Source organism: Notothenia coriiceps, unplaced genomic scaffold (genome assembly GCF_000735185.1).
Source record: "Notothenia coriiceps isolate Sejong01 unplaced genomic scaffold, NC01 NC01_scaffold00030211, whole genome shotgun sequence".
In the NCBI taxonomy this organism is placed as follows: domain Eukaryota; kingdom Metazoa; phylum Chordata; class Actinopteri; order Perciformes; family Nototheniidae; genus Notothenia; species Notothenia coriiceps.
Window position 1 is genome coordinate 295,609 of NW_011362912.1, and position 25,353 is coordinate 320,961.

General features: G+C 41.4%; 3 protein-coding genes across 4 annotated transcripts in view; 1 reads left to right on the plus strand and 2 right to left on the minus strand.

Moving 5' to 3' along the window:
* LOC104959318 (E3 ubiquitin-protein ligase UHRF2) overlaps positions 1-9,065 on the minus strand; it is a 33,305-nt gene extending 24,240 nt beyond the window's left edge. Inside the window, exons 1-3 of the mRNA XM_010787186.1 lie at positions 8,743-9,065; positions 1,991-2,386; positions 461-774 (exon numbers count right to left, since the gene is read on the minus strand). Of these exons, the coding sequence (XP_010785488.1) occupies positions 461-774; positions 1,991-2,386; positions 8,743-8,895 (863 nt within the window). The 5' untranslated portion in view covers positions 8,896-9,065. The remainder of the gene's footprint in view (positions 1-460; positions 775-1,990; positions 2,387-8,742) is intronic.
* A 2,548-nt stretch (positions 9,066-11,613) lies between these two features.
* brd10 (bromodomain containing 10) lies at positions 11,614-22,279 on the plus strand. Of its 2 annotated transcripts, none has more exons than XM_010787188.1 (10): positions 11,614-12,114; positions 12,663-13,398; positions 14,197-14,397; positions 14,480-16,098; positions 16,177-16,265; positions 16,422-16,511; positions 16,657-16,772; positions 17,069-17,286; positions 17,428-19,230; positions 19,696-22,279. In XM_010787188.1, exons 2-10 carry the CDS (start codon positions 12,674-12,676, stop codon positions 21,198-21,200), a joined length of 6,366 nt encoding a protein of 2,121 aa, XP_010785490.1. In that variant the 5' UTR covers positions 11,614-12,114; positions 12,663-12,673; the 3' UTR covers positions 21,201-22,279. The 2 variants fall into 2 exon arrangements, with proteins under 2 accessions (XP_010785490.1, XP_010785491.1); XM_010787189.1 differs by having other exon boundaries at positions 16,204-16,265.
* On the minus strand, positions 22,156-25,096 carry mlana (melan-A). Its single transcript, XM_010787187.1, has 5 exons — positions 24,927-25,096; positions 23,853-23,945; positions 23,573-23,669; positions 23,290-23,397; positions 22,156-22,634 (listed from the first exon to the last, which is right to left on the minus strand). Exons 2-5 carry the CDS (start codon positions 23,939-23,941, stop codon positions 22,566-22,568), a joined length of 363 nt encoding a protein of 120 aa, XP_010785489.1. The 5' UTR covers positions 23,942-23,945; positions 24,927-25,096; the 3' UTR covers positions 22,156-22,565.
* Positions 25,097-25,353: the final 257 nt, after the last annotated feature.

Sequence of the window (25,353 nt, forward strand, 5' to 3'; positions counted from 1 at the left end):
GAGAATATGTGTAAAGAAGCAGGATATAAAAGGTACTGTCCTTGTGTTAAACCCGTAAGAGAAAAAGCATTTGAGCTCCATACTGTTTCAGAAATAATCCTTGAAGTGGTTTGGAACATGATATGGCGTTTAATCACGGCAGCATTTATCTGTATCTCGTAGAATTCTGAGTAGGTACAAGCTCCCCTTCCTCTTTTTTTTTTTCAAGCTAAGGAACCAAAATCAGTGTTTCACTAACAGGGCTGGAATAGACGGATATGAGGGATGTCAAAAATTCATGATCTGTTAGGTATTTTGAGCAAAACACATCACAGACATGTTGCCTAAAATATGCCTAAAAATTGCATAATAGGAGACTTTTTAAACAGAAATCTACTATTTTAATAAAATCTGTGATGATGTTTTAGTTATCGCAACAACTAAAATCAGCTCAGGTGCAGCAGGAACACATGTCACTTACTCGTCATATTTAATGTGGTACAATACATCCTCTTCTTTCTCCTTGGTCTCTGAAGCTGCTGTAGAGTCTGTCTGCGAGGTGGAGGCTCCGTTACTCTCAGAGTTTAGCTCAACATTATTCCTGTTACTGTCTGTGGTTTGGCCCTGGCCGTGGGCCTGCTCGGCCTCCAGCTTTCCATTAGTCCTTTTTGGGGGCCGGCCCACCTTGCCCTTGGTGGGCGGTATCTGTCCTTTAGGAGTCCATGTCACGTTTTCGACGCAGGCCTCAAACCAGGCACCGATGCTGACGTCTCTACAGTCCACCAGCTCGTGAAACTGAGAAGATACAAAGACAAAAATAACACCTGGCCTCTTGATCTTCTCTGTCTGCTGTTTGAACAAACACGCCATGTATCAGCCCATTTGCTACACACCATTAAAGTAGCTTTACAGAGAGTATCAGTTGTAAAGAAAATGTTTTCCTACCCCTGGGAAGTCAAAGAACTCATTAAAATACTCTGGGTAGGAAAAGTTATGGGCAATTTATAGTAAAAAAAAAAGTGATACATGCAAACAACATTTTGCATTTATTCTTGTATTAGCTCTCTGCATTACATTTCTTCTACTTTTTAGAAATAGATGTAACCCCTAGCATCATTTAGCTATATTCTGCTTTGGGAAAACTAAATCAAATATAGCAGATTCTGTGGTGAATGTTTAAAGACTGTAAAAGGCATTTGACCTTGATATCTAGTGAAGCTGCACAATTTAAATATCATCTACTTAGTTACAGTATTGATCTCCCTGCATGCAGAATTGAACTTTTGGCATCCATCAAAAGAGTCCCACTCATATCATTCTCAGACATGTGGGTCAGCCAACCAGCAGAGCTCAGAACACATTAGAGTACACTCACAATGGTATGGGTTTTGACTGCAGTCTATTTATAATCTGTAAATTGGTTAGTGACAGGGTTGTAAAGATCTGATTCTTATGTGTAGCTTGGCCTGTGCCTCTCTGGTAAAGTTGGCCACATGCTTGTGTGAGAGGGTGAGACAGAGCAGTTAAACAATGAGAATGAATGATTAATTTGGATAAAATACATCTAAATATCTAAGCTACAACACAAGACAGTGGGGAAAGGAATATAGGACTGCTTAGTAATTTAAAATAGAAGAAATTGCCAAGTACACATGGGAAAATAAAAATCATGGTGGAATTGTTCCTTCATCATTTTTGCTAAGAAACTGCTGTAAAATAATAAAGTATTCAACCTACTGTAGAAGCATGCACACTACTTGTTTCATGCAAGCTAAATTACACAACTAAACATATACTTTCTGTAACATCTCATTTATAAATTATGCAAGCGATTTACAGGGTGGTTTTGGAGTTTTAAACCACATTGGAGCATTAAGATAAATAAAAAGTGCCCAGCCCAAGAAACTCTGGCATTGATTTGCCCAAATGCTCTGTAATTTAGCTAAAAGTCCAGCCAGTACCATGTAAAGCCTTGCAAATACATCAGGAAAAGTAACCCTCTCATCCTCACCTTGTACACACCGATTCCCGGGTCCACTAGTGTGTTTCTGCTGGATGTGGGGGGCTGATTGTACCATGCTGGACTGGGGGTCTTGAACACACTTTTGGTACAGGCTGAGTGACTGGTAGCGCTGGTGTCCGGCTTGGTTTCGTTAACAGTGCCGGTAGTGACGCTGCTGCGGTCATTGTCTATAGCGGGGGAGGTTTCCATAGCAGCGGGGGAGCCGGGAGCAGGGGAGTTGTGGCTTTCCGACCTGCAGTCAGTGGGGGGGGCTGAACTACAGGCCATTCCGGAGGAGTCCTTGGTGGCGGGGCTGTCCGGAGGGTCGGTCTGCGAGCGGATCAGCAGCTGCACGATGTCATTCAGTCCCACGTTATAGTCATACAGGGTATGGCCATCTTCCATCTAAAAAGATACAACATTAAAAAGTCACTGACATGCTTGAATAGATGCCACTTTACAGATGCTAAAAATTCATATTTGTATATCGCGCTGCAACACAATTATTTTTAACAGTCAGTCTTGAAAAGGCATGTTTTCTTTCTAGTCAGTAAACCCAATAAGAATTACATTTAATGTATACACATATATTTAAAAAATAATCCAATACATTTAAAAAGCTATGACTAAACATGTTTTGTCCTTTGTTTTTTTTTATGAACAAAAAATGATTCATCAAATCTTCAGTCAACTAGTTGTTGCAGCACAAATAATGATATCTTAAGCTTGCCCATCGATGTGTATGTGGACAATGACATAAATGTCCATGAAGACATATTTCATTAAATATTGTACCACAATTCTTTCCAAATAGGCATCTATGTGGTATGAAACGAAAACTGTGCCACAGAGCGCCCTCAGACAAATACACTCGGCTGCTTGTCAAGGACAAACAAATAACGAAAAAGACGGAAGACAACATTGAGCATAGTGAGAGAATACAATTATGTATTGTTACTGCACTCAACAGCTACAGAGCACATCAAAATATACACACACAGCACTTTAAATACACCAGTGGTTGAGGACGATGCTAAGGAGTTTACTGCAAAACATCTGCTCTCTGCTTTAAATGGCCCGATGGTTTCCTAGTAGCCAATAAATATATGTACCATGAACTGATTTGTGTATGTATATAAGGGGGTAAACAATGGCAAAATATGCACTTATGACTGGTAAGCCGTTACTTGGCATTACTGATTTGCCACGTTTGTATTAGTTTACATATCCAGTCCAATAGACATGGATTGCAAACCGCCGCTCCGTTCGCATAAATCCCACATCGCTTTTCAGCAAGACGAAAAAAAAAAAGAAATAAAAGAAACGAATGCATGAATTAAAGTGATGAGAGATGTAGCTGGGGGGGGAAGAAATGAACTGGGTTGCTATGACAACCAAAAGAGAGCACCCCCACCCCCATTAACCTGAATCATGTATACAAACTCTGTCGACACCAACCCACCATCATCATCAGCGCCCTTTTCAGGCAGTGCGGCGTGTATGGGCATCAGAAAAATGGTTCTCTCGACAAAATCCTCTCTGGAAGATACGCTGAGGGCCCGTTAGAAACCCGTTTTTTACCACAACCAATCTACTGCTAAGTATACAGTACAGCTACTGCCTTAGGAATGGAGCTTATGGCAAGCAAGCCAACTCATTATAGACATCAGCTATTCATTTCAGCCCTCAACCCCACAAGCCCATTGTACGGGAGAGACGAGCATGGCCGCCACTCGCGCTCCCCTTCTCCTCTTCGTTATTTGACAGCAAGCAGGAGAGGGAGCAAGCGCAACGTCCCCATCCCTCCCTGTTTTTAATTGTCTCATGAAATTTAGATCAGAGGAGCACTGGTGCAAACACAGTGATTGCTATACTCACCTGTCTATCTGTTATTATAGGGTACTCTATCTCAGCATTTCTTTGTCTGTCCCCCTGCCTAACCTCCATCTTCGATTTGGTCTAAGTAATTGTCTATCCTCCTCTGTGTTTTGCTTGCTAATACTGCATCAAGAAAAACCATACGATTGTTGGTAGGACCTGCAGCAGGAAGCCTTGCTGGTGAGAAGTACTTGGTACGCAGACAGATTTTAGTATTAGAAAGATGCGGTTGAATTTCATGCACCGCAGCAAATCTCACAATTGATATCTAAGCTGTAGCCGCTTTCCACAGCGCCTTCATTGTGCGATCAGCCTCTCACTGCGAGGTGCAACAGCCCTGACATTAGTAACCAGCTGAAAAATCCTTCAAACAAAGAACCGCCATGCAAACAGGCAATGTCAGACATGTTTTTTCTGTTTTCATGGAGGTCAAGATCTCTTTGACAGAAATATTAGCTTACTCTCGAGCGAGTAGGACGAATAACATCATCAAGGATATGAAATTTTCTCCTACATCATAAATAATAAAGAAAACACATTATGGAATCTCTCTTATGTGATTGTGTTTCAGAGGGAGACTTTAGTTAACAGACCACGTCATAACAAAGCTTTAGACAAACCAGAGACTGTTAATATAAATTACTCAAAACGCAAGAACAAATCACAGTCGGAATTCCTTGGCATGGTAACGGTGTGAATGCTTCCATGTCTACGTATGTGTGTATAACATTGTTCAGTAGATAAAATGAAGACCTCTGTACTAATTTCAGTTTCGACAGGAAGTCTTTCTAACACTAATTTTTAGTATTGTAAGAGGAACAAAAGTACAGAGTCCGAAAGAATGTCAATCAATGACAAGAGATACTGCATAGAGACTGAAAAAACATCTTAGACATGCAGGCCGAAACATTTTCTACCTATTCTATACAAATATCAGTCATGAAACAAATGTGTTCTGACATTATGATAAAACTACAGACAATAATAACTATCATAGAGCAGAAACCGTGGGTGGGGTAAACCCCTTACTCCGACACGATTTCTTCTTCTCCGCCCACAGGCAGTCTTAGCAAAGAACTGAGCAAAATAGGTCAGATTTCCAAAAACAATGACACGGGGTGTGTCTGTGCGCCTGCATTACCGAGCGCCCATGTTCCATCTTTTATCCCTCACTCTGCTGCTCAGTCGTTCAATTTTAAACCAACATTTTCCACTGATAATTAGCACATTTAACCGAAAGGGGACTTGCTTGTTATTCGTTTGCTGCTGTTTTGATAACTTTATGTTAGTTCCCACAACACCCTACTGTGCAAAAAATAAGCATTTGGTCAATTTGTCACCTTCAAAATACATTCAAGGTCCCATGGTCATATACCACTCTACTACTGTACGACAAAGTAGATGTAATACAAATCACAGTATTTCCCTCCAATACATGATTAATTGTCATTAGGAAGGGAGAATGTAGAAATAAATACTATTTACTATAAGCGTAAACTTGCAGTATTCAAGTATATGTGACCAATATTTGTAGTTTATACCTACATGTATGAATATTGATTAAAAACATTACTAAAGTAAACAACTCTCTTCATTATCATAAAATAGCATGTTGTATATTAAACTGTTTATTCACGATGCACGTGTAGGCGCTAACATTTTGCATGTAGGCCATTTGACCTCCAGGCAAGCTAGAGCTACTATTAGGAGTGAAGTAAACTATGAAAACATGGGGGAGTGTTAGAAAGCATGCAGTTGTACTCTAGATGTAGTGCCTCTCTTTGTCTCTGCTCTTTGTCCAGCCTATCTGTCGAAGAAGGGTGTGACTGGGTGTACATGCATGGCTGCAGCCAACTCCGTTTCCCCTGAAATTCTACCGCTTGGCAATGTCCAAAGAAAAGCCATCAATCGAGGAGCCACAACATCAATGCATGTATAATCAAATTGTAACTATATATCTAGGTCACTAGCCAATAAAGCTTTCGTACAGCCCAACAATAAGCAACAGCAAACAGTGGAGGACAGCCCAACCATTTAAACGTGAAACATGTTGCTGCCTCGAAAGAAGAAAGTGAACAGCCTCATATTTGAAGCACACAGACGCAATACAATCTGAGCTTCAAATAAGCTAATAAACAGGTAAAGGCTTCTTTATTTTTTATTAGTAAAGAAGTCTTCTGAAAAAGTGAGTGCAGGGGTGTAGCAGAAAGGCTGCATGGACAGTGGAAGGTGTGTGTTAGTCTGGCTGTGAACAACAAGACACGTTGCTCAATGTGAAATAGAGACATGAGGAGTTGACAGAAAAACTGCAAAACCAGTCAAAAAAACTAAAAACAAACACTGGGGCCAAGTTGTGCGGCTGCTGGCTCGAGACACTTCCGAGTCAAGGGCAAGCATGACTTTGAACCAGAGAGGCAGCGTGAGCAGTGAGCTGGGGGGAAAAACAAGACGCCATTTTGGAAAGGAATTAGAGTTATTCTGCTAGAAGTCCAAATCCCAACATGCATGTAAGGGCACTAGCTAGAACACGCTGCGTGTCGCTGCCTCATTTGATGCATTACTTAAAGTATGGAATTCCCCTAATCAACCCTCCCCACTTTCTTTCAAGTGAAGTGAAGGATTTACTACACAGGCCTGGCCTTTGCAACCACAGCTCCAACAGATCACTACAACTCAAGTGGTACAGATAATTAGTTGCTAATAGATCAAATAAGAACATGAACTGCATTGTGGCTTCTGCTGTGCTACAATCTTGCTTTGTCACTGTGGTGTATTTAACTTGCACAAGGGTTTTGTTGAAGGATATTGGTCATAACTGCCTATATTTGTACGAGTTTATGAGTAAAAATGCATCTGGGGGCACTGGTCCAAAAAGATATACAATATCTCTTTCATAATAATGGTTTGCCAAGTGAACCATTGTTTGACAAAAAGCATGTGCTGTAGCCAACAGATATAAATATAAAAGCATTCTATGGATTACAATCTCTCAAACAGTTCATGAAGCATTTTTCTAATATCCATCCTGCAGTGGATCCTGCTCACAAACAAACAAACAAAATCTACCTAAGTGGCCTGTACTAGGATTTAGAGTTAATTAATTACCTAACAGGAAGTAGGTTAGACAACTCGAACATGCAGAAAGTCATTTATAAAGGAATTGTTTGCCCTACATTTCTGCCTGGCACATATGAATGAAGGAGAGTGTGACTAAATGTAAACAATGTAAGACACCAACACACCATGTGGGCTTCCTGGGGGCTTATCTTATCTGCCTCGCTGACTCATGTTGAGTTATCAGTTTTGTAATGTTATTCCTAAATAAATCGTGTCCCCAGTTTCCTGTCAGAAGTGAGCATATCCTGCGTATTACTGATAGAATAACAGCTGGTACCTTGAACACAACATACACATTAGGATGCAGGGTGTCTTTCTGTGTTTTATATAATGTTCTTATGTTAACATATTTGGAACAAACTAGAAATTATCTGAATAATAGGATGTCAAATCACATTAATGTTGAATCTGCAATGATTTTTCAGAGTCTAACAACTAAAATCCGACAGAAATTTTGATTGATATGATAAGCAAAGACAATATGATCGTATATCATACAAGTGTTGGGTGGGTGATTTGGACAAAAATCAGTATTTTACAGTCTAATTATTGCAGCATTGCAGTGATATAAAAATAAATATTTTAAATATTGTCTACCATTTACAACAGTATTAAAACAAGTGTGTTAAAAGGTCAATCCCGCTCTGTTCCAGAAACAATATTACCAGTATTTGTTATTAATTGTCTAAGATCTCATGCTGTGGCAAAACATCTAAATCTATCACAACTAAATCACAATACCTTTAAGGAATGTTCCATGATACACATATATAAGGGATAAAGTGCTTAGAAACATAGGTTCAGTATACGCTCATTTCTAAAAGTCTGCATTACTGATGCAATTATACAGCTATGGAGTGTAGTAAACCAAAGCTACATTAAATAGTTGGTGGAGTGAGCAGATATCTAAAAAAAAATCACTTTCTTCCTCATTTTGCTGGAGATAAATGTGAAATAAAGAGATTCTTAATGGTTTGCAGGATTGCCCTATTGTTCAACAATGACTGATTACATTATCATTATGTTTAGAAAATGTAAGATTTACTGAAAAATAAAGCATAGCAATACAAATGAATGTGGTACTGAAGCAAGTCGTATTACTACAGAATGTGTATTATTGTATCATGTTTTACAGGTGACAGCTTTGTCCATCCTCACTGTACTGTGTGCATATTTTAGTGACGCCAGGGTGTAAACACAACTTCCTTTAGCTGTCAAGGCACGTGGAGCCACGAGTCCACTCCTCCCTCAAATTATCATTAACATCATCATAACACACCACATGCACGAGCCTGCTGGACCACTGAGTGCAGTTTAAAGCCACATATGAACAATACAAAACAGATTTAGAAAGGAGATTTTGAATCTGACACACGGTTAAAAAAAAGTGCTGCGGTATGGTGCATTATCTCCTTTGGTCTGCATGTGGAAACTGAGTGCGATGTTCTCTTTTCCCTCGCGTCGCAATGTAAACAAACATGTCTACGGTAGTGAGACATTTGTTGCACGCACTGCAAACCCAAACAATGGAGTACAGTGTGAAAATATGACCATGCATCCATGCAATGTTGCTGTTTTTCTCAGGGGCTGGCACGACGCGTACCTCAGGGTCTTGCGCAATAACTATTGGCGAATTCCTATCAAAACAGGAAGCTCGCATGGGTCCGAAAAATCGCTACAACACCAGAGACCACTCACTCTCCACAAGCACCAAAACATTCAAAACCGACTGTTGCATGACGGGTTGACACGGGGTTTGTGTTTACCTGCTTTCCTCGGTAGAACAGGCGCTGCTGCTGTGGGTTTACACTGAAAATCTCCTGTATTTTCAAACGTAAAGACTCAATTTTGGTCAATCTAGAAAGATCCTCAACGGTTCGCGTCTCCTTCCCGTCTATCGTGCGAACCTGGATCCACATTGTTGCACCGCCCTGTAACGCCTCAGATAAATAGGAGATAAAGCAATATTTTGGATACGAGTTTTGTTTTCCAGGGGTAGAGGGAGATAGAAAGGAAAGCGATCAGGGATCCATTGCGTTTTCCTCTGCAGAGGTAACGTCGGACTGGTTCGCGCTGGAGTCTCACATGAGGTCGCGGCGCCAAGCAAATCTCGCGAAACAACGTTTAAGCGATCACAGTGTGCAGTTAAAGGCGCAGCTCTCCATTTAATGTGCACAGAGGACAACATTCACAGTACAGAAGTGGTTGGAAGCTTACGAAGTTGCGTCTGAGAACAGTATATCAATTCACCTGTCATCAAAAATCATTATTTGATTAGTTATGTATTCCTGATTTATTCTTAGTTTTACTTAAAAAACACTTTTTTGCCTGACAGTTACTTTGCAAATATTCATAAAGAATTTGCACATAAAAAACATTGCTAAATCTAATAGGCTAACTATTGATCTAAATGTAATAATATAATAGGATCGGGGGCCATTCTGCTGAACTTTTCATACTTTACTGCCCCTCAAACATTTAGTAGATATAGCATATTTAAAAAACACCATCTATTAAATGTGTTCTAAGTATAACAATATAATTACATTTTTGCCATCCTGCTTTTTAACATGGCATAAAATAAAAGTGTCTACACTATATCTATTATTTAATTGATAACATATGAACCCGTTTAGCAGCATACTATGATCTTACTTTTACTGTGTAGCAAGTGACAAATTCATCATTGATCCAAAAAGGTCCTTATCTAGACTTTGACACACAGTCTTTAAAGGGGACCTATTATGAAAAATCCACTTGTTCATGTATTTTATACATAAACATGTGTCCCCTCTGTGTAAAGAGATTCTGAAAGTTTCAGGAAAAAATATTGGCTCTCTTTTTGTCCTGATCCATTTATATAAAAACCTATCTGAAAATGAGCTGATCAGATTTTGGCCACTTCATGATGTCATAACAATTTTTTGGCTTGTGTGACCATTAGCCAATAACCAACCAAGGTAACCCCCCCCTTATCATCTGAATCTCCTCCTAGAGCACGATTGTGTTATTTGTAACCAAATATCTCTCAGAGGGGCGTGGGTGGCTCCTTATTTTCATCTAAAGTAAAAGTCAGAGAATCAGCACTTTTGAAGCAGGGCTGAAACAGGATGCTGCAATGCATGATCTGTTTGTTATTTCGAGCAAAACACTTCAGAGACATGTTTTGTATATATCTGAGACCTATAATGTATTGATGAAAAGCAGTATAATAGGGGACCTTTAATGTCTAAAAGGCCTCAAGATCAGATCATGACTAGCGCAAAGTCCTATATTATGTTTTTTAGATGCCATTAATCAAATTACAAAGCACAAACTTCATAGTGACTCGAGGAGTTTGCTGACCCCTCGGAATATGGGGCCCATTTAGTCTGAATGGTAATCCAGTGATGGTTAAATATAACATAACACAACATATAACATTTTCCTACGGTGAAGTAATGATGAATTATAATCATACCCTTTACAAATATCTTGATTAAAAAGCCAATCCATACAATTCCGAAGAGTAAATAAAAAAACGTAGTCTGGAATATAAATCTTACTTTCCCAAAACACATGGCTAGTAAAATGCAGGTTGTGTCTATTTGACAGAAGTGGCTTGCATCTGTCTATGTTCCTTATCATATTATTACACACCACTGCAATGCACATCAGGCGAAAAAGCCTATAATCAAAGGAAAACCTCTTGCCCGGACTATTTCTCCTAGTTGAGCTAAAATCGCTGTAAAGCATATGCCTCTCGTGGCACAACTGCTTAATTAAGAATTTCCCCAGCTGGATACCTCTTCGATGGACCACAGGCAAATCCATTATTGTCAGTATAGGGGAGGATAATAGGTATTTTGCTCGCGTTGCATTTGCTGTATGTCCTATCTTTTATGGTAGGCCTAGTAATATTAAACGAATATGAGGTGCTAAATATATCTGAAAATACGGTTTTAAAAAATCAATCTGGTAACAAACAACTCTAATCCCCCACCTCATCCTACAGCAGTGAAGTTCTATTGAACAGGCAAAACATTATGTGGGAGTCTATTGCCCTGATGAAGGTTTCTCGGGTAGTCAATGTACTCAAGCGTTGTACACATTTTGCTTCCTGACGATTTGATTAACACACAGTAGTCCATAAATAGCTAAAACCATACAAAAACATGTTGTGGAGCTTTTGGGGGGCGATAAACAGTCTGGGGTCAAGAGCTACCTGAAAGTCTAAACAAAGGGCAGTTAAGCCCTTTAACGCCACTGCCTGTAGAACATTAGTGACTGGCGACATCTAGCGGTTAAAAGTAAGTCATGCGGGACACTGTACATTCAGGAGTTCACAGTGTGTCTTATTTAACTAACTGAAAGGCTATCCATTAATACAAATACGTTGACATTATGATGCTGCTTCCTTGCTGTTTTGCTGCCTATCGATATTGAGGCATTTTATAAATAAGTTCGGATGACAGCTGTGTCCAGATCCTCCTCTTTCAGTTAGTTCAACGAGAGAACAAATCACAATAGGTGTGTGTAATAATACAACGTAAAGCGAATGAGTGTGTATGTGTGTGTCAGCAAGGACCCTAAAACAAAACTAACAATTTAATATGACACTGGACCATTTAGATAACGTGAGGAAGGCAGCGCACATTTGCATTGGGCGCACGAAGAGTGGAAGTGGAGTGGACGGGGTCTTCAGGCAAATCAGACAGGCAGTTAGTGGGATACATGCTTCTCATAAAGCCAACAGGATTTAGAATATTTCTGACACATGACGCAAATGTGTCTCTAAAGTAAAACCAGATGTTCTTACTTGTTTGAAAGTCACTGTTAACTTACAAACCTAGCTTGTTAGCTGGACAGCTAGTGATAATGAAGAGTCGGACAATCAGCTAGTGTTACACCGGCTAATGCTGCTTTAGCCATCTTCCTGTCACTGACATCACTCCTTACGCTGACGATATGAGATGTGTGCATAACTTTTTATCTGATGGACATGTTATTGCTACCCGTTTTTCATTATGGACAGCGATCTCAGCAATTGCAGGCCCCAGATTGGAGACAATGGCAAGCTAACCTGGCTAGCAAGTTGCCTTTGCTGCTAAGCTTGCTAAAAGCTGGTGCGTGTCTGCAGCCGCACTAGAAACGTCGAGGTATGTTATTTAACCAGCCAAGCTCTGCCTGTGGTCTGTTTGTTTTGGTCATTATCTACACGTGACAGCACATGCTAAGGGAGTTCGCTGTATATTTTCCTATTAGTAAGCAGCACAAAGTTTGTTTACTTATTGTTGTGTTAACTATCGTTAGCTAGCTCGCTAATAGCTAACTCCAAGCTAGCTAGCAAATGATCCGGGGAAAATAAAAAGTTTGAAAACATCAGGCAGATGGATAAAGTTAGTATAACTGCTAGATATGTTAAACTATCCAATTGTGAAAACATTTCAGTGTTCAGGGCATCAAGTGTTTAATAGTGTCAGGATAAAATGACAGGATATGTAATGTCAGCAAACTTAGCCTAGCAATTGGTAATTTTAGGTAGGAAAGCCTCATCTTGCTCTCATTTCTTCTTGATCTCTCAAAAATAAATGATAAGTAAGCACCGTTTTTTTGTTTTGATTTATTTTTGCCTTCGTGTCAAAACTGTGTTTGAGTGTTATTTGCATCCATGTTCACCATATGTGACACCTGTTACCCACTGCAGGTGTCTTCACCATGAATCAGGTGGATATGACAGACCAAATCACAGCAGCTTGTAGTCAACCGTTGTTTCCCAACCAAGACCAGGCTATGGCCGGCCAAGAATCATTCCCCCAGCAGCCCTACTCCAACATAATGTCTTCACAATCCAAATGGGTGAGCAACAGCAGAACTGAAGACACTGACCTGATCATAACTGAGGATCTGCTCAGTTATGGCACCTGTGAGATTGAGACAATGGTAGCATTACACTGTCCTGGCGAGAGTGAAGATGTCATTGTTGAGGGTGACCACCTTGCACTGAGCAATGATGGCATTACAGAGATTTCTAACAGTGACCTATCTCTGCCTGAGGTCTGCATTTCTACCAACAGCAATAGCTTTGAGGAGGATATGAACTATGAGGTGCAGCAAGCATATCGGATATTTAATGGCTTTCTCTTGGACAAGCACAAAGGGATCACCAGCCCGTTCCTCCAGCCAATAGGCCAGCAGGAAACCCAGCATGGTATTGGAGGCGTCCGGGGCTGGAGTCAGGCACAGCTCAGGCAGTTGATGTGCTTGCGAAGGATGGAGGAGAAGTTTATCAACCAAGAGTATGAGACCATTACACAGTTTGTTGCAGACTTTAGGCTGATGTTGGAGAACTGTTACCGTTACCATGGGGTGGACCACTGGATATCCAAACAGGCTCAAAAGCTGGAAATCATGCTGGAGCAGAAGCTTACATTGCTATCTAGGTAAACATAATTTAAATACACTGTCTAGCCAATGTATTAGTTGGCAAATGTTTAAACCCACTATACTGCTATCGTGTATTTTATATGTCACATGCATAATAAGTTAGTGTTGCAAGGCAATAAATGTTTCTCTGTCAAGGATAGCCCTCAAACATTTTCTAAATAGCGTATTTAAAAAATGACATTTATTAAATGTGTTCTAAATATAATGGTAAATGGACTGTACTTATATAGCGCTTTATCCAGTCTTTAAGACCCCTCAAAGCGCTTTACATACTACATGTCATTCACCCATTCACACCCATTCATACAGAGCAGTGTACCTTACTCTAGGACCTAACATTCACACACATTCACACACCGTTGGCCATGCCATCGGGAGCAACTCAGGGTTAAGTATCTTGCCCAAGGATACATCGACATGTTGACTGCATGGGCTGGGATCGAACCCACAACCTTCTGGTTGAAAGACGACCACACTCCCTCACAGCCACAGTCGCCCTATTATAACAGTATAATTACATTTTTTCCGTCCTGTATTTCATCATGGCATAAAATAAAAGTGTCTACACTATATATATTGTTTATTGATAACATATGAGCCTGTTTAGCAGCATACTATGATCTTACAATAATGGTTCTCAAAAGCATGTTTTAAAAAGGTAAACAAATGTATGCATTTTAAACAACTCTTGTTAAATTGCATGGCTGCTAGGTTACAGTGGTGTAGATATACTGTCTTTTTATTTCAAACAATACTGTAAAACAGATTTGTTTTCTCTATTTCTGTCATTCCAGGACACTGCGAGAGAAGACTACTTTGGCAGTGACGTCTAAAGGACTTTTTGGTGCAGAGGAGGAACGAAGTTCAGGTGGCACCTCCACGAGGAGGAGGCTGGCGCCTCGTAGCCTGGCTACCATCATTGTTGGTGGACATGAGTCTGTCATGGTTCAGGCCCTACGGATGGAAGAACAACAGAAGGCCAAGGAAGAGAAGAGGTGAGTGAATATTTGATAGAGAAAAAAAAAAGATGCTGTCGTAAACCCACTAACAATATACATATTTTGTCTTACTTTTCAGGCAACGTGAGCTTGAGAAGAAAGAAGCAGAGGAAATGTCAGCCAAAGAGGTGGAAGAGTGGGAGCAGAATTTGCTGTCTCAGGCTTCCCCCCACACTGTGGACACACTTTGGGAAATCCCTGCTATAGGGCACTTCCTCTGTCTGGCTCAGTCTGCACTTAACCTCCCAGAGATTGTATTTTTTGATCTGGAGCGTAGTTTGCTAATGCCCCGATGCAGCCTTCTTCTCTCCAAAATCATGTCTTCCCTGCTGTCCCCAGCCCAGCGAAGGGCCACTCTGCACCGCCGGCCTGTACTGCCTTACCGTCGCTGGGAGTCAGAGCTCAGGCAGCGGGTCATGGGCTGGTATCGGTCTGTCGGAGCCTCCCATAATCAGCCAGGTCGGGCTGAGCAGCTGGGACTCTGCTACACATTTTTCAGTACCCTTGGAGATGTGAGTCCTATGGAAGAGAAACCCTTTCACTTACTGCCCTTCTACCAGAGAGTATGGCTTCTGAAGGGGCTGTGTGATCATGTGTATGAGACACAGAAACATGTGCAGGATGCTCTCCTGGCCCAGCCAATCCATGAATGTAGGGAGTCTATTTTGGGATATGACAGCAAGGACAATGCCTATATACATTTCCCACATTTCTGTGGGGCAGACCTGAGGATATACCGCCAGAGCCCCAGCACAACCCCAGTGTCCCCTTTCCCTTCTGTGTGGGTCAAAAGGGTTGATATAGAGCAAGGGACGGAGGGTGAAGAGTCAGATGGAATGAAAGAAGAGGGGGTTACAGGTGGCGGTGGGTGTTATGAAGGCTCAATGGACACAGGAGAGTCTGATGACTTTGGAAAGGGGAGAGCAGAGACACTCAGGGGTTTAAAAGAGGAAAATGGGGATGGAAAGGAAGATAACATATTTCAATCCTGGTCATTGAAGAAGAAAGAGGAGGGGTCTGACTCAGTGTCCTCTGACGAAAACTCCTGTGAAGATAAATTGGACTTTAAAAAACACATTAATTCCTTAACACTTTCACACACAAGTCCTATTGGTGGAAGTGATGCGGGAATACATTTGAATACAGAGACTGTAGAGCTAGAACATCAAGCCAAGCAACGGATATTAAAACAGGAGCAGGGCCTCTCATTGGGCTCAATGCGCACCATTAAGGCAGAGATACAGGAGCCCTGTCTGAATGTAGGGGAGCACAGCTACACAGGCAGGTCACCTGCTCGCTTGGTGAATTTTGCCTCCCCTATGAAACCAATCAAAAGGGGAGGAGGAAGTCCCAGTCAGGGGCAGCAAAGGTCTTCCTGTCTGGATTGCTGTAAAAGCAAAACTAGTAATGTTGAATCTAAGGAGCACGACTGTAGCTGTGGCACATCAGGGATAGCAACACAGTTGTCTTCTGAGAGTTCTCAAAATTCAAGTGATGAGAGGGTGAATGAAAAAATCTGGCCTAAGAACAGAAAGCGAAAGAAAAGGCGAGGGAGGGAACAGCTGCCAAGGGTGAAAGGGGAGCACAAGCAGCTGCAGCCTGTGGACAGGATGTCCCGAGCAGAGACTACCAAGTCTGCGGTGCGGAAAGTTGCCACAACGATCAATAGAAAAGACAGGAAGAGAAAACATAAAACAGGTGAGGAATAAAATGCACACTTCCTTCATTTAATTTAATATTTAGTTTATGTTTTGGAATAATAACTTGTTGGTTCAGTGTTTATATCTGCTATCTTGTTGACAGTAAAAAAGCTGGAATCTTCAATGAAAATTAAAGATGAACCTTCAGTTGAGCCATCATTTAAGGTAGTAGCACTGAAATATACTCTTATTTCTTTAGGAATGTATTTTGAATGCTATATTTATTGAGTTCACATTAACAATCACATTTTATAACCAGTAACACTCCTGTCCTTTTTTTAATAGATTTTCTTATGCAATCATGTTATTTCTCTTCTGCAGTTGGTATGCTGCAGTCTTGAGGGGCTGCGAGTGCTGATCAGTAAGACAGAAGATGAGCTTGATGATCTGGAGAGCACCAAAAAGAGATTGGTAAGGGGCATTCTAAGTTTTGCAAAGAGACTCACTTGCTCGAGAGCCTTTTGCTTTTGGTGGAGAATACAATGCAGTCGAACCTTTGCTCATATCTAATCCTGGTGACTTTAATAAAGTTTCGTCTGCATGTTTGGACTGACAGGGTCGGTGGTACCACAGGAGAGAAGCAGTAAAAGACCTCCACAGCACTCTAATCAGACTACTGAATGAGCTTTCACTCTGGGAACCCAAACTTGTAAAAGCCTTCCAAAGGAACAGGTATAACTTATTTGACATTTTAAGGGGACCACCACAGCCACATACTCGTATCATGTCGCACATAGTGTTAGAAAGATAATACAAAGTTCACTCTCCATAAAAAGCCTACATGCACAGTATCTCAGCCTTTCTTCTGAAATGTATAAATATACAACTGAATTTTACATTAAAGAACATTTATAACCAAAATGAACAAGGATCACATTTTTGTTTAAAAAGCTCTTTGTGTCTTTGAATGATTGCTGGACTGAGATAAAACCTTGCTCTATCTTTTTCTTCTCTTGGTTCTACATCAGGCTTCGTTTGAAAAAGGAATGTGATGATTTCAAGAAGCACCCAGAATACAATAACTTTGTGCGTGAGGAGTGCATTTCATCATCATCATCAGATGAGGATGATGAGGATGATGAAGAGAGCGGTTTGGGAAAGGAGTTGTGTTCACCCTTGGATAATTACAGAAAATCCGAAGACGAAGACCTGGAACATATGGTTCCAAGAGGTCTTTGGAGTGGAGGTAAAGTATTTAAATTGAATACTGTAATTGAAAAATGAGTTTTCCTTAAGGCTATAGTGGAACATTTCTGGTCTTATTATGCACACATAGATGGCTAATTAATCAATGCATCCCTAACAGATATCTTTATTATTTTTCCAGCCACTAACAGAGAGTTTGTGGCAGAGTCTGCTGGAGAAAAAATGATGACCTACTTACCCCCCAACCACCTAAAACCATCCCTTTCCAGCACAGAGAAACACATCAGTCCACTAACAAGAAGTTACAATCATTCAACCCCCGAATCTGGGAAACATTCTCGATTCGACCTGAGATCATCAAATCAATCCAAGGATTCCATCTCAACCCAGGCTCCACTATTACCCAGAACCCCCATCCTCCATCCCACCACTGGACTACCTAAGGGCTACACGCCTATCCCCACCCTGCTGGCTAAGAGTGTGGGAAACAAAGTGACCTTAATGAAACGGCCTGCTGATTTTACTACACAACTTTCAAAAGCACAATGTTCTCCATCCAGTTCGCGACAAATACAGATTCAAGGACTTAAACAAACAGAGGTACCAAGACAGCCAGGATTGGCTACAGTAATGGCAGCTCTTCCTAAATCACAGCAGGGGAAACCAACCCAGACTGTACAAAAGAATCCTGTCCAAGTTGTGTACACAGTACCTGACAGGCTGGGTCACCTTGTGAGGAAGGAGAGCCCAGTCAAGATCGCTGTTCATCCTGTCGTGGACCAGAACACTCGGGAGAAGATCATGCCGCAATTGGTGATTCTGCCTTCTAAGCTTCTCATTAACAACACTGAAGAAAATTTGTTTTCTAAGGGCGTTCAGGTCCCACTTTCTAAAGTGGCCAGCCCCTTCTGTATGTCTACCAATGTGCCTGGGTTCACTATTCCCGAAAACAAAATCCCTGTTCAGCAAGTGGCTCCCTTAAAATATGCCAGGACACCTTCTCCTTCCCCTCATCTAAACACAGCAGGGCTCAAGGGGATACAGTTTTGCAGCCCCCAAGCTAGCAAACCACAAAGTGTCATGCCAAACCCCTCACCAATCCCCACTCCTTCTAGTGCAGTTTCTACTGACCCTGATAAACCCGCTTACCCTAAACAGGAGCTTAAGACTGTATGTATCCGTGACTCGCAGTCCATCCTGGTTACAACTAGAGGAGGCAACACGGGCATCGTCAGGGTCCAGACCTCCTCAGACCAGAATGCTCTTGGTTCGTTGACCAACAGTCCAGTCATCACCATCTCACCCCAGTTTAAAGCCTTCCTCATATCCAAGACGTTACAGGCTCATTCTGCAGCATCTCAGACTTCCCCTTGCACCGTCCCAGCGTTGACAAATATACCAGTGGCCCCAAATCAGGAGCAGGTTCCTGCGTTCACTGGTGGCATTCCTGTTACACGTCCAGGAAGCCATACAGCAAGCACCACGGTTACAGGAAATCAAGGCCCCAACACATCAGTTGGTTTGATGAATTCAGCAAAGACACCTGCTCTTGGTTCTCATTTTCAAGCTTCATTAGGAAAAAACACAGTTGCTGTCTCATCATTGAGTAATTCTGGTGTTCCCCAAGTTCTCACACAAGCTGAGTTTAACAAGACGGGTTTGAAGAGGGCCAGTACAGAGGAGAGATCCCAAGTTACTAAATTCATTCTTGTTACTCCCTCTTCTTCCTCTAATTCAGCCTTATCAAAAGGTAAACCCTCTTTCCCCAAATCAATTCCTGGTTCAAGAGTCATGTTCATCAGCCAACCCACAGCGACATCATCCACAACCTCTATGGGAAGATTTCCAAAGCCGACAATAGCGCCAGGGGCGAGTGGACAGCTGCTGAGCACTTCATTATCAGGTCAGACTCTACAGATGGCATCGAGCACAGGCCAACCTGCGGTCAACTCAGAAGCTTTCAAGAACATCACTCTGCCCTCAGGTGGGTTGGTCTGAGTTGATGAACTGTTATTCTCATGTCTGCTCTATTTATTTTTGGGTTCAGTCAGTACATTTTTAAGCTGACACGATTAGTCAATAGAAGAAGATATTGGCAACATAATGTATCTTACAAATGTTAAAACCAATATACATTTTCTGATTCAAACCTCTTTTAGGTCGAACCAAACAAGTCATTTCAAGACAAAACATTTGTTATGTAGTTTTTACAATTATTATATATTATTATTATTTTGAAAATAATTGGAATATATTGTAAGAAATTGTTAGTTTCAGCCCTAGAAAATGCTGCAAGAATGGGACATTTTCTATTTAAACATATAGAAATCAAATAGCAGTTGGAGGAATGTAAAACCTTATTTTGTAAATTTGGTAAGACTATTGCCATACATTTAGCCCAATTGTCAGTGTTGAGCTACTCAAACAAATATCTCTTGTGTGTCTCCAGGTGTTCAAATCCAGTTGTCAGGGAAGACGACAACCATTGGACAGACAATAGGTGCCCTGTCGCGCTCTCCTACTAAGAGCACACCAGAAACAACCCGTCCATCAGCCACCACCACTGGTCTGGTCCCAGTTACAAGTTCAAATACCATCACAAGTTGTTCAGCTCAGCTTGCCCCTCAGGCGTCTCAGACCCCGAGCTCTAAGGGTATTTCGTCCTTCAACATGATCTCCCAACCATTCTCTTCCACATCTACTTCTACCACTCTGCCTGCAGGAAACATCAACAAGATGGCCGGTGGTATGCCAGCAGGTCGCTTGTTCAGCAACTCAACTGCTCAGGTAACTACTGCTGTGCAGAGTAACCTAGCTCAAACCTCCACATCCACACTTGTTCATCAGCATTCAAATATCCAAAGTGGCATTGGTCAAGAAATCACTTCCTTCTCACCTCCCCAAACAACCATCCCCTCAGCATCAACCACCAATACCCCGTTCACCACCTCCACTCCTGGCACAATCCAGCAGCGCATAGTCATCAACACCTCTAAGCCCCTTGCTGCCGGTACACAGATCCTCCTCAACAATGCACGTTTTGTAGTCCCACCCCAGGGTTTGGGCCCAGGCAGCCATGTCCTCATCATCTCTAACCCTGCACCACAAAAAGTGCCTACTGCCAGTGCCACCAGCACTGGAGCATCAGGTCCTGCCCAAGTGGCAAGTCATGTCACTGTAGCCCCTCGAGCACCAAGTTTACCCCAATGTCCCACCAGGCTGCTTGGTGTGCCAGCCGCGAGTTCTCCTTTTGTAGCATGCACACCTGCTGTTGGTCCATCGTTGCTAGCAAATACTTCAAATGTCCCGCCATGTCCGGGCTCCACGTGGTTACCCAGTAAAACAAAAGTAGTGTCTGCTCTGCCGAGGCTGCCAGCTGCACAGGTCTGTAACTTTGCTTCTCCACCTGGAGGCACACCCTCTCTTATGTCATCACCACCTAGGTTTGGCAGTTTACCAGCTCTAGTTTCCCCAGTGGTAACCAGTGCCCCTGCTCTCAGCTCAGCACTCACTACCTTCAGGTTAGCTGCTGGCACTCGTACACCAGCTGAATGTTCTACCATTTCACCTGCAGTAGCATCCCCCTTGTCAAGATTGTTTGCACCTCTATCATCATTGCCTGTTTTATCAAGCCCTTCAGCTGTTGCCCAGCCCAGCCCTGTCACACTGACCCTCTCCTCAGCAGGCGCCCCAGCTTTGCGTTCTTCTCTTCCTGCTCAGCAGGTGGTTTCAGCAACAACACCGGGCCCAGGCACACAGCCCCAGCAGATAGCAGTTGGAATTGCAGCCTACTCCACAGCTCCATCACAGGCTTTGCTGCACATGGGACTAGGCAACATAGCAGTCAAAAACATGGTGCCTGCAGTCATGCATCCAGTTCTTGCTGGCACACGGACACAGGTAGTGCCCACAGTGGCTGTCCCGCCAATTGTAAGTGCAGTTTCTAGGATGTAGACGCTGCCCATTGCTACAGTTAAACCCAACGTAAGCACTCTCAACACCTGTGAAACAGCGCCTGTGGTCACAGCGCTCTCCTCCAGAAGCACTGTAGTAAGCACTCCATCGCAACCAATCTCATCACTGAAGACAAACACCATCCTACCACCTTTCGTTTCGACCAATCAAGCACTTGAAAAGCGTACCAGTGTAGCATCCAAGCTACTCATTAGTCCTGATGGTGCTGTTTTGAACACAGTTCAGTGCCGGGTCAATCCAGTTGAGCTGACTGCCTTCCCCATACCGCTGGATGCACTGCTGGTTTCCCCCAACAATTCCACTGGAGCTCTACACACACAAGATTCCTCTTTACAACCTTCACACACAGACAGAAAGTGAACCGATAATCTCAGACTTTGACATCCATGTGAAGACTCAGATGCCACCTTTCAGATGCCTAGTTTTTCCAGGACTCATATCATCTTGTAGAAATCCTGGGGTTAGTTAAAAACTGCTGTCCTGCTGTAGTTTGACTTACATTTAGAATGTAGTAGGTTATACCCTCCGGTTAGATCATCTTATAGGTAAACGGTATGCTCAGACATACTGAACATATGTACTGTGATGGTTTTCATAAGTGAAAAATGGGGAGGTTGCCCTAAGATGAATGTTGGAGACTTTCCTTTTTCTTAACTTTATGGCCAGTAATGTTATAAAAGAGCAGGGTAGATGCAATGAAGTTCAACTCCGGTATTTGTAATACTTTTCAATGCCATAACATACTGCTTCAATAATGAATAATAGGATACTATTCACCGGTACAACTTGGCTTTACTTTATGTCTGTTTTACAATACGGATTGTTCAAATCCAGATTGTCATGTGGTCCTCTTTTCAACTACAATTTAGAAATATAAATAAAATAAACTAATAGATACATTTGTACTACATATAGTTGCACCCCATATACAATGTTTTAAATTCACAGTTATTTATTTTTACCACATAGATTTTTAAACAAATATTTACTAGTAGGTACATTTTCATTGAACAAATGTGGACGTTTCTGCATGGGAATAAACAATGCAACTGTCCCCAGCAAGTGTGTTTGAGCTGCTTCATTATAGACAGACTTGTGGAATCCTATATTTATTTATTTAATGAATCAACCTACAGTATATACAGTACATTGTGTTTGTTCATGGGAATAATTGTACAAAGTGAGGAATAGGATTGTTTCACATAATGGTACATTAAGCTACAAGGTATAAGGCACTCGAGTGACATAAAATGACATACTATCAGACTACGGATGAAGTTTAGAGTTTGTTGTCCAGTATTTTCCTTTCTTCTTCAGACATCTTTCCATCTTCTAGAAGTCCTTTTAGGGGGAATAGGGAGGGGGCATTGGCCCTGTAGACATCTTTTCGTAGGCTGGAGGAGCATTAGGAAGCTGAAATAGATTGGAACAAATACATCTGGATAAAACGGCTGTAAACAAAGTTTCCAAACACAGTCAAGGTAATATATTTCATTGAATCTCTATTAAGTTTTTAAGGATATTGAATATTTAAACCCATGTTTTATCTACACACATGGAATTCAGCACTGTTTGTTTAAACAACCTTGGGCTTTGTATCACATTAGATATTTCAGTATGATTACTCTTAGAACTGGTGACTTCTGCAGCATTGAAGGACATTGTGCTTTTCCAACTTCATCTCACATGTGAGGGTGCTGATCTGCCCCCCACCCCCTTCACTTTTCCCACACATGGATACACATACCTCCCTCGGGAATTAAACATTTGTAAGACCTACCCCTGGTCTGGTGACACAATAATCCCCCCTAAAGGCATTCATTACGTCAGCTTCATGTGTTTTACACTTTTGTACTAAACAAGTAGCCTGTGTCGAGGACTGTATACAGAGTTAAGGAATAGGAACTGTTGATTTAAAAGATTATAGCTATAATTAATATAGGCAAATGTAATTATACTGTATGTATCCAATTGTTGACTGTGTTACCAGTTTCCTGTGTTTGCAAATTCTTGATTTAGGTACTGTGATACAGGAAATTCAGTGATGGGGTAACTTCCTATGCCTCACCGCTAATTTGAAGCTACCAAAATCAGTTAGAGCCATCTTGTTATCTGCTGAAGTTCCTGCCTCTGAGAAATTGACTTCTGTCTGACGTGGAGACCCCAATCTAGGGCTCTGCAGGCAAGAGAAAGATTTATGAAAGTTATGAAAACAGATCAAAAAAATTAGGAAGGTGTGATATAGTGGGGGGAAATACAGTAAAGCAGAGTGGAAAGATATGGAAAAAAGGAACATGGATGTTTGAAAGAGGTATAAAGTGCAAAGACTGGTATTTCACAAATGGTCTCACCCTGATTATCTTGTAGCCACTCCTCTTCTTGAAGTACCAGCAGCCCATGATGAGGAGAGCTGCCAGGATGACCACCAGCAGAACTATACCCACTGCCCTGTTTTTCACAACCAAATTCAAACAGACATTTTCAGTTAATGGATTTATCTATTATATTGTCATATCAGTTTTATTATATTCACCACAATGTAACAATAGAAGAAGAGGAAGATCATAATGCAAAAAAGCTCCATGGAACACAGGCATTATTTTCTGAATACAAAAAAAAAGTTACACATACTCCTCAGCTCTGACAAATCCTCCCCTGCTGCTGGAAAAATAAATGTTGAAGTCTCCACGAGGCATTCCGTCTGAACAATTACGCGGCATTAAGCTGAAAATCAACAGAAAATTCCTTCATAAACTAACCAAGTATGGACTAATACTTTTTACACTTTAATAAGACATCATTATGTACACAAAGTTTTTTTTTAAAGTGTCTTTATAATAACAATTAATGCGAGACTATCATGTTAAGTCTGCTGTAATGAACAATTAAAATGCATTTGTCCAACACATTATTTTATCACCAGGTTGCATAACAATATGTAAGTCTAGACACACTTATTTACCATGAAACTGGGCATTGTTTATTTGTTGCCTTTACTATATTACCATTGTCTTCTCCCTAAGATGCAGCAATAGGAAATACTGTGAGGTCTGCAGGTCTCCCTTGAAAAAGAGATCTATGATCTCAATGGGACCAATCTGGTTAAATAAAGGTTTGAAATGAAATGAAATGTGAACATTTTGCCTGTCATATTAACTATTTTACCCCAAAACTTTGAAGGATCTCATATATCCTCAAGTATTCTTACTAGTAGCCTTTTAGGAAAATATTATCTGTGACTGCTTTCCTCACGCCACTGCCCGGACTCTCTGACTAATGCTTTAAACAAAAAAGTGAAAACATGATTTTTCTTTAGCGAATAACGAAAATTCACATTTAAATGTGTCGTGTTTCACAACTCAACTTAGGCTGTATGAAATATGTAACTTAAAGGCTGCAAATAAAAGCTTACATACGAATCAACAAGTTTTAATATGGATAATCTATCGATTATGCAACGTGGATCTCTTGATAGCACGAAGTGTCACTGTTATTCTGTTGGGGGACAGCATCACTTGTTTTAGAAGCAGTAAATGTTATAGTTTATTCAGAATTGATTTCAGAAAGTGTAAGGCAGCATCCAATGCATTTATCCCATACTAATTCAGGTCATACCTATGTGGGTTGTAATATTCATTAAAAGCATCTATTTGCACGATACTGCCTACTCTGCTAGAGAAACAAACAAACGCACCATCATCTTACCAAATTGGATAATTCGATTTCAGGGAGCAGCTCCTCTCGTCGGTCGGGATGCCTTCTCAAAAATGACCTGTTCCTTAGCTCTGTGTTTCTTCCCTCCTCGGTTTGCCGGAGAACAGAGAGGGGCAGAACACCCTCATGACCGTCACGGGATAGAGGCTCATGGATAAACGGGATAAACCCATTGAAGCAGAGTAATTACCGTGAAACCCCGCGGTCCTGAACGCAACATTATTATCCACACGTGGAACTACAGGCGTCATCTGCTGGCTTTTTATATGAGGGTGTCTCAGTCTGTGTGTGTGCTATTGTTGTTCCCACATACCCTAATCCATGAGTTACAGTCAATGTATAGCCACTCTGTAAATAATAGATTACAAAATTGGTCGGGGATAGCATGCTAAAGGTGCCTTGGAAATATTATGGTTGT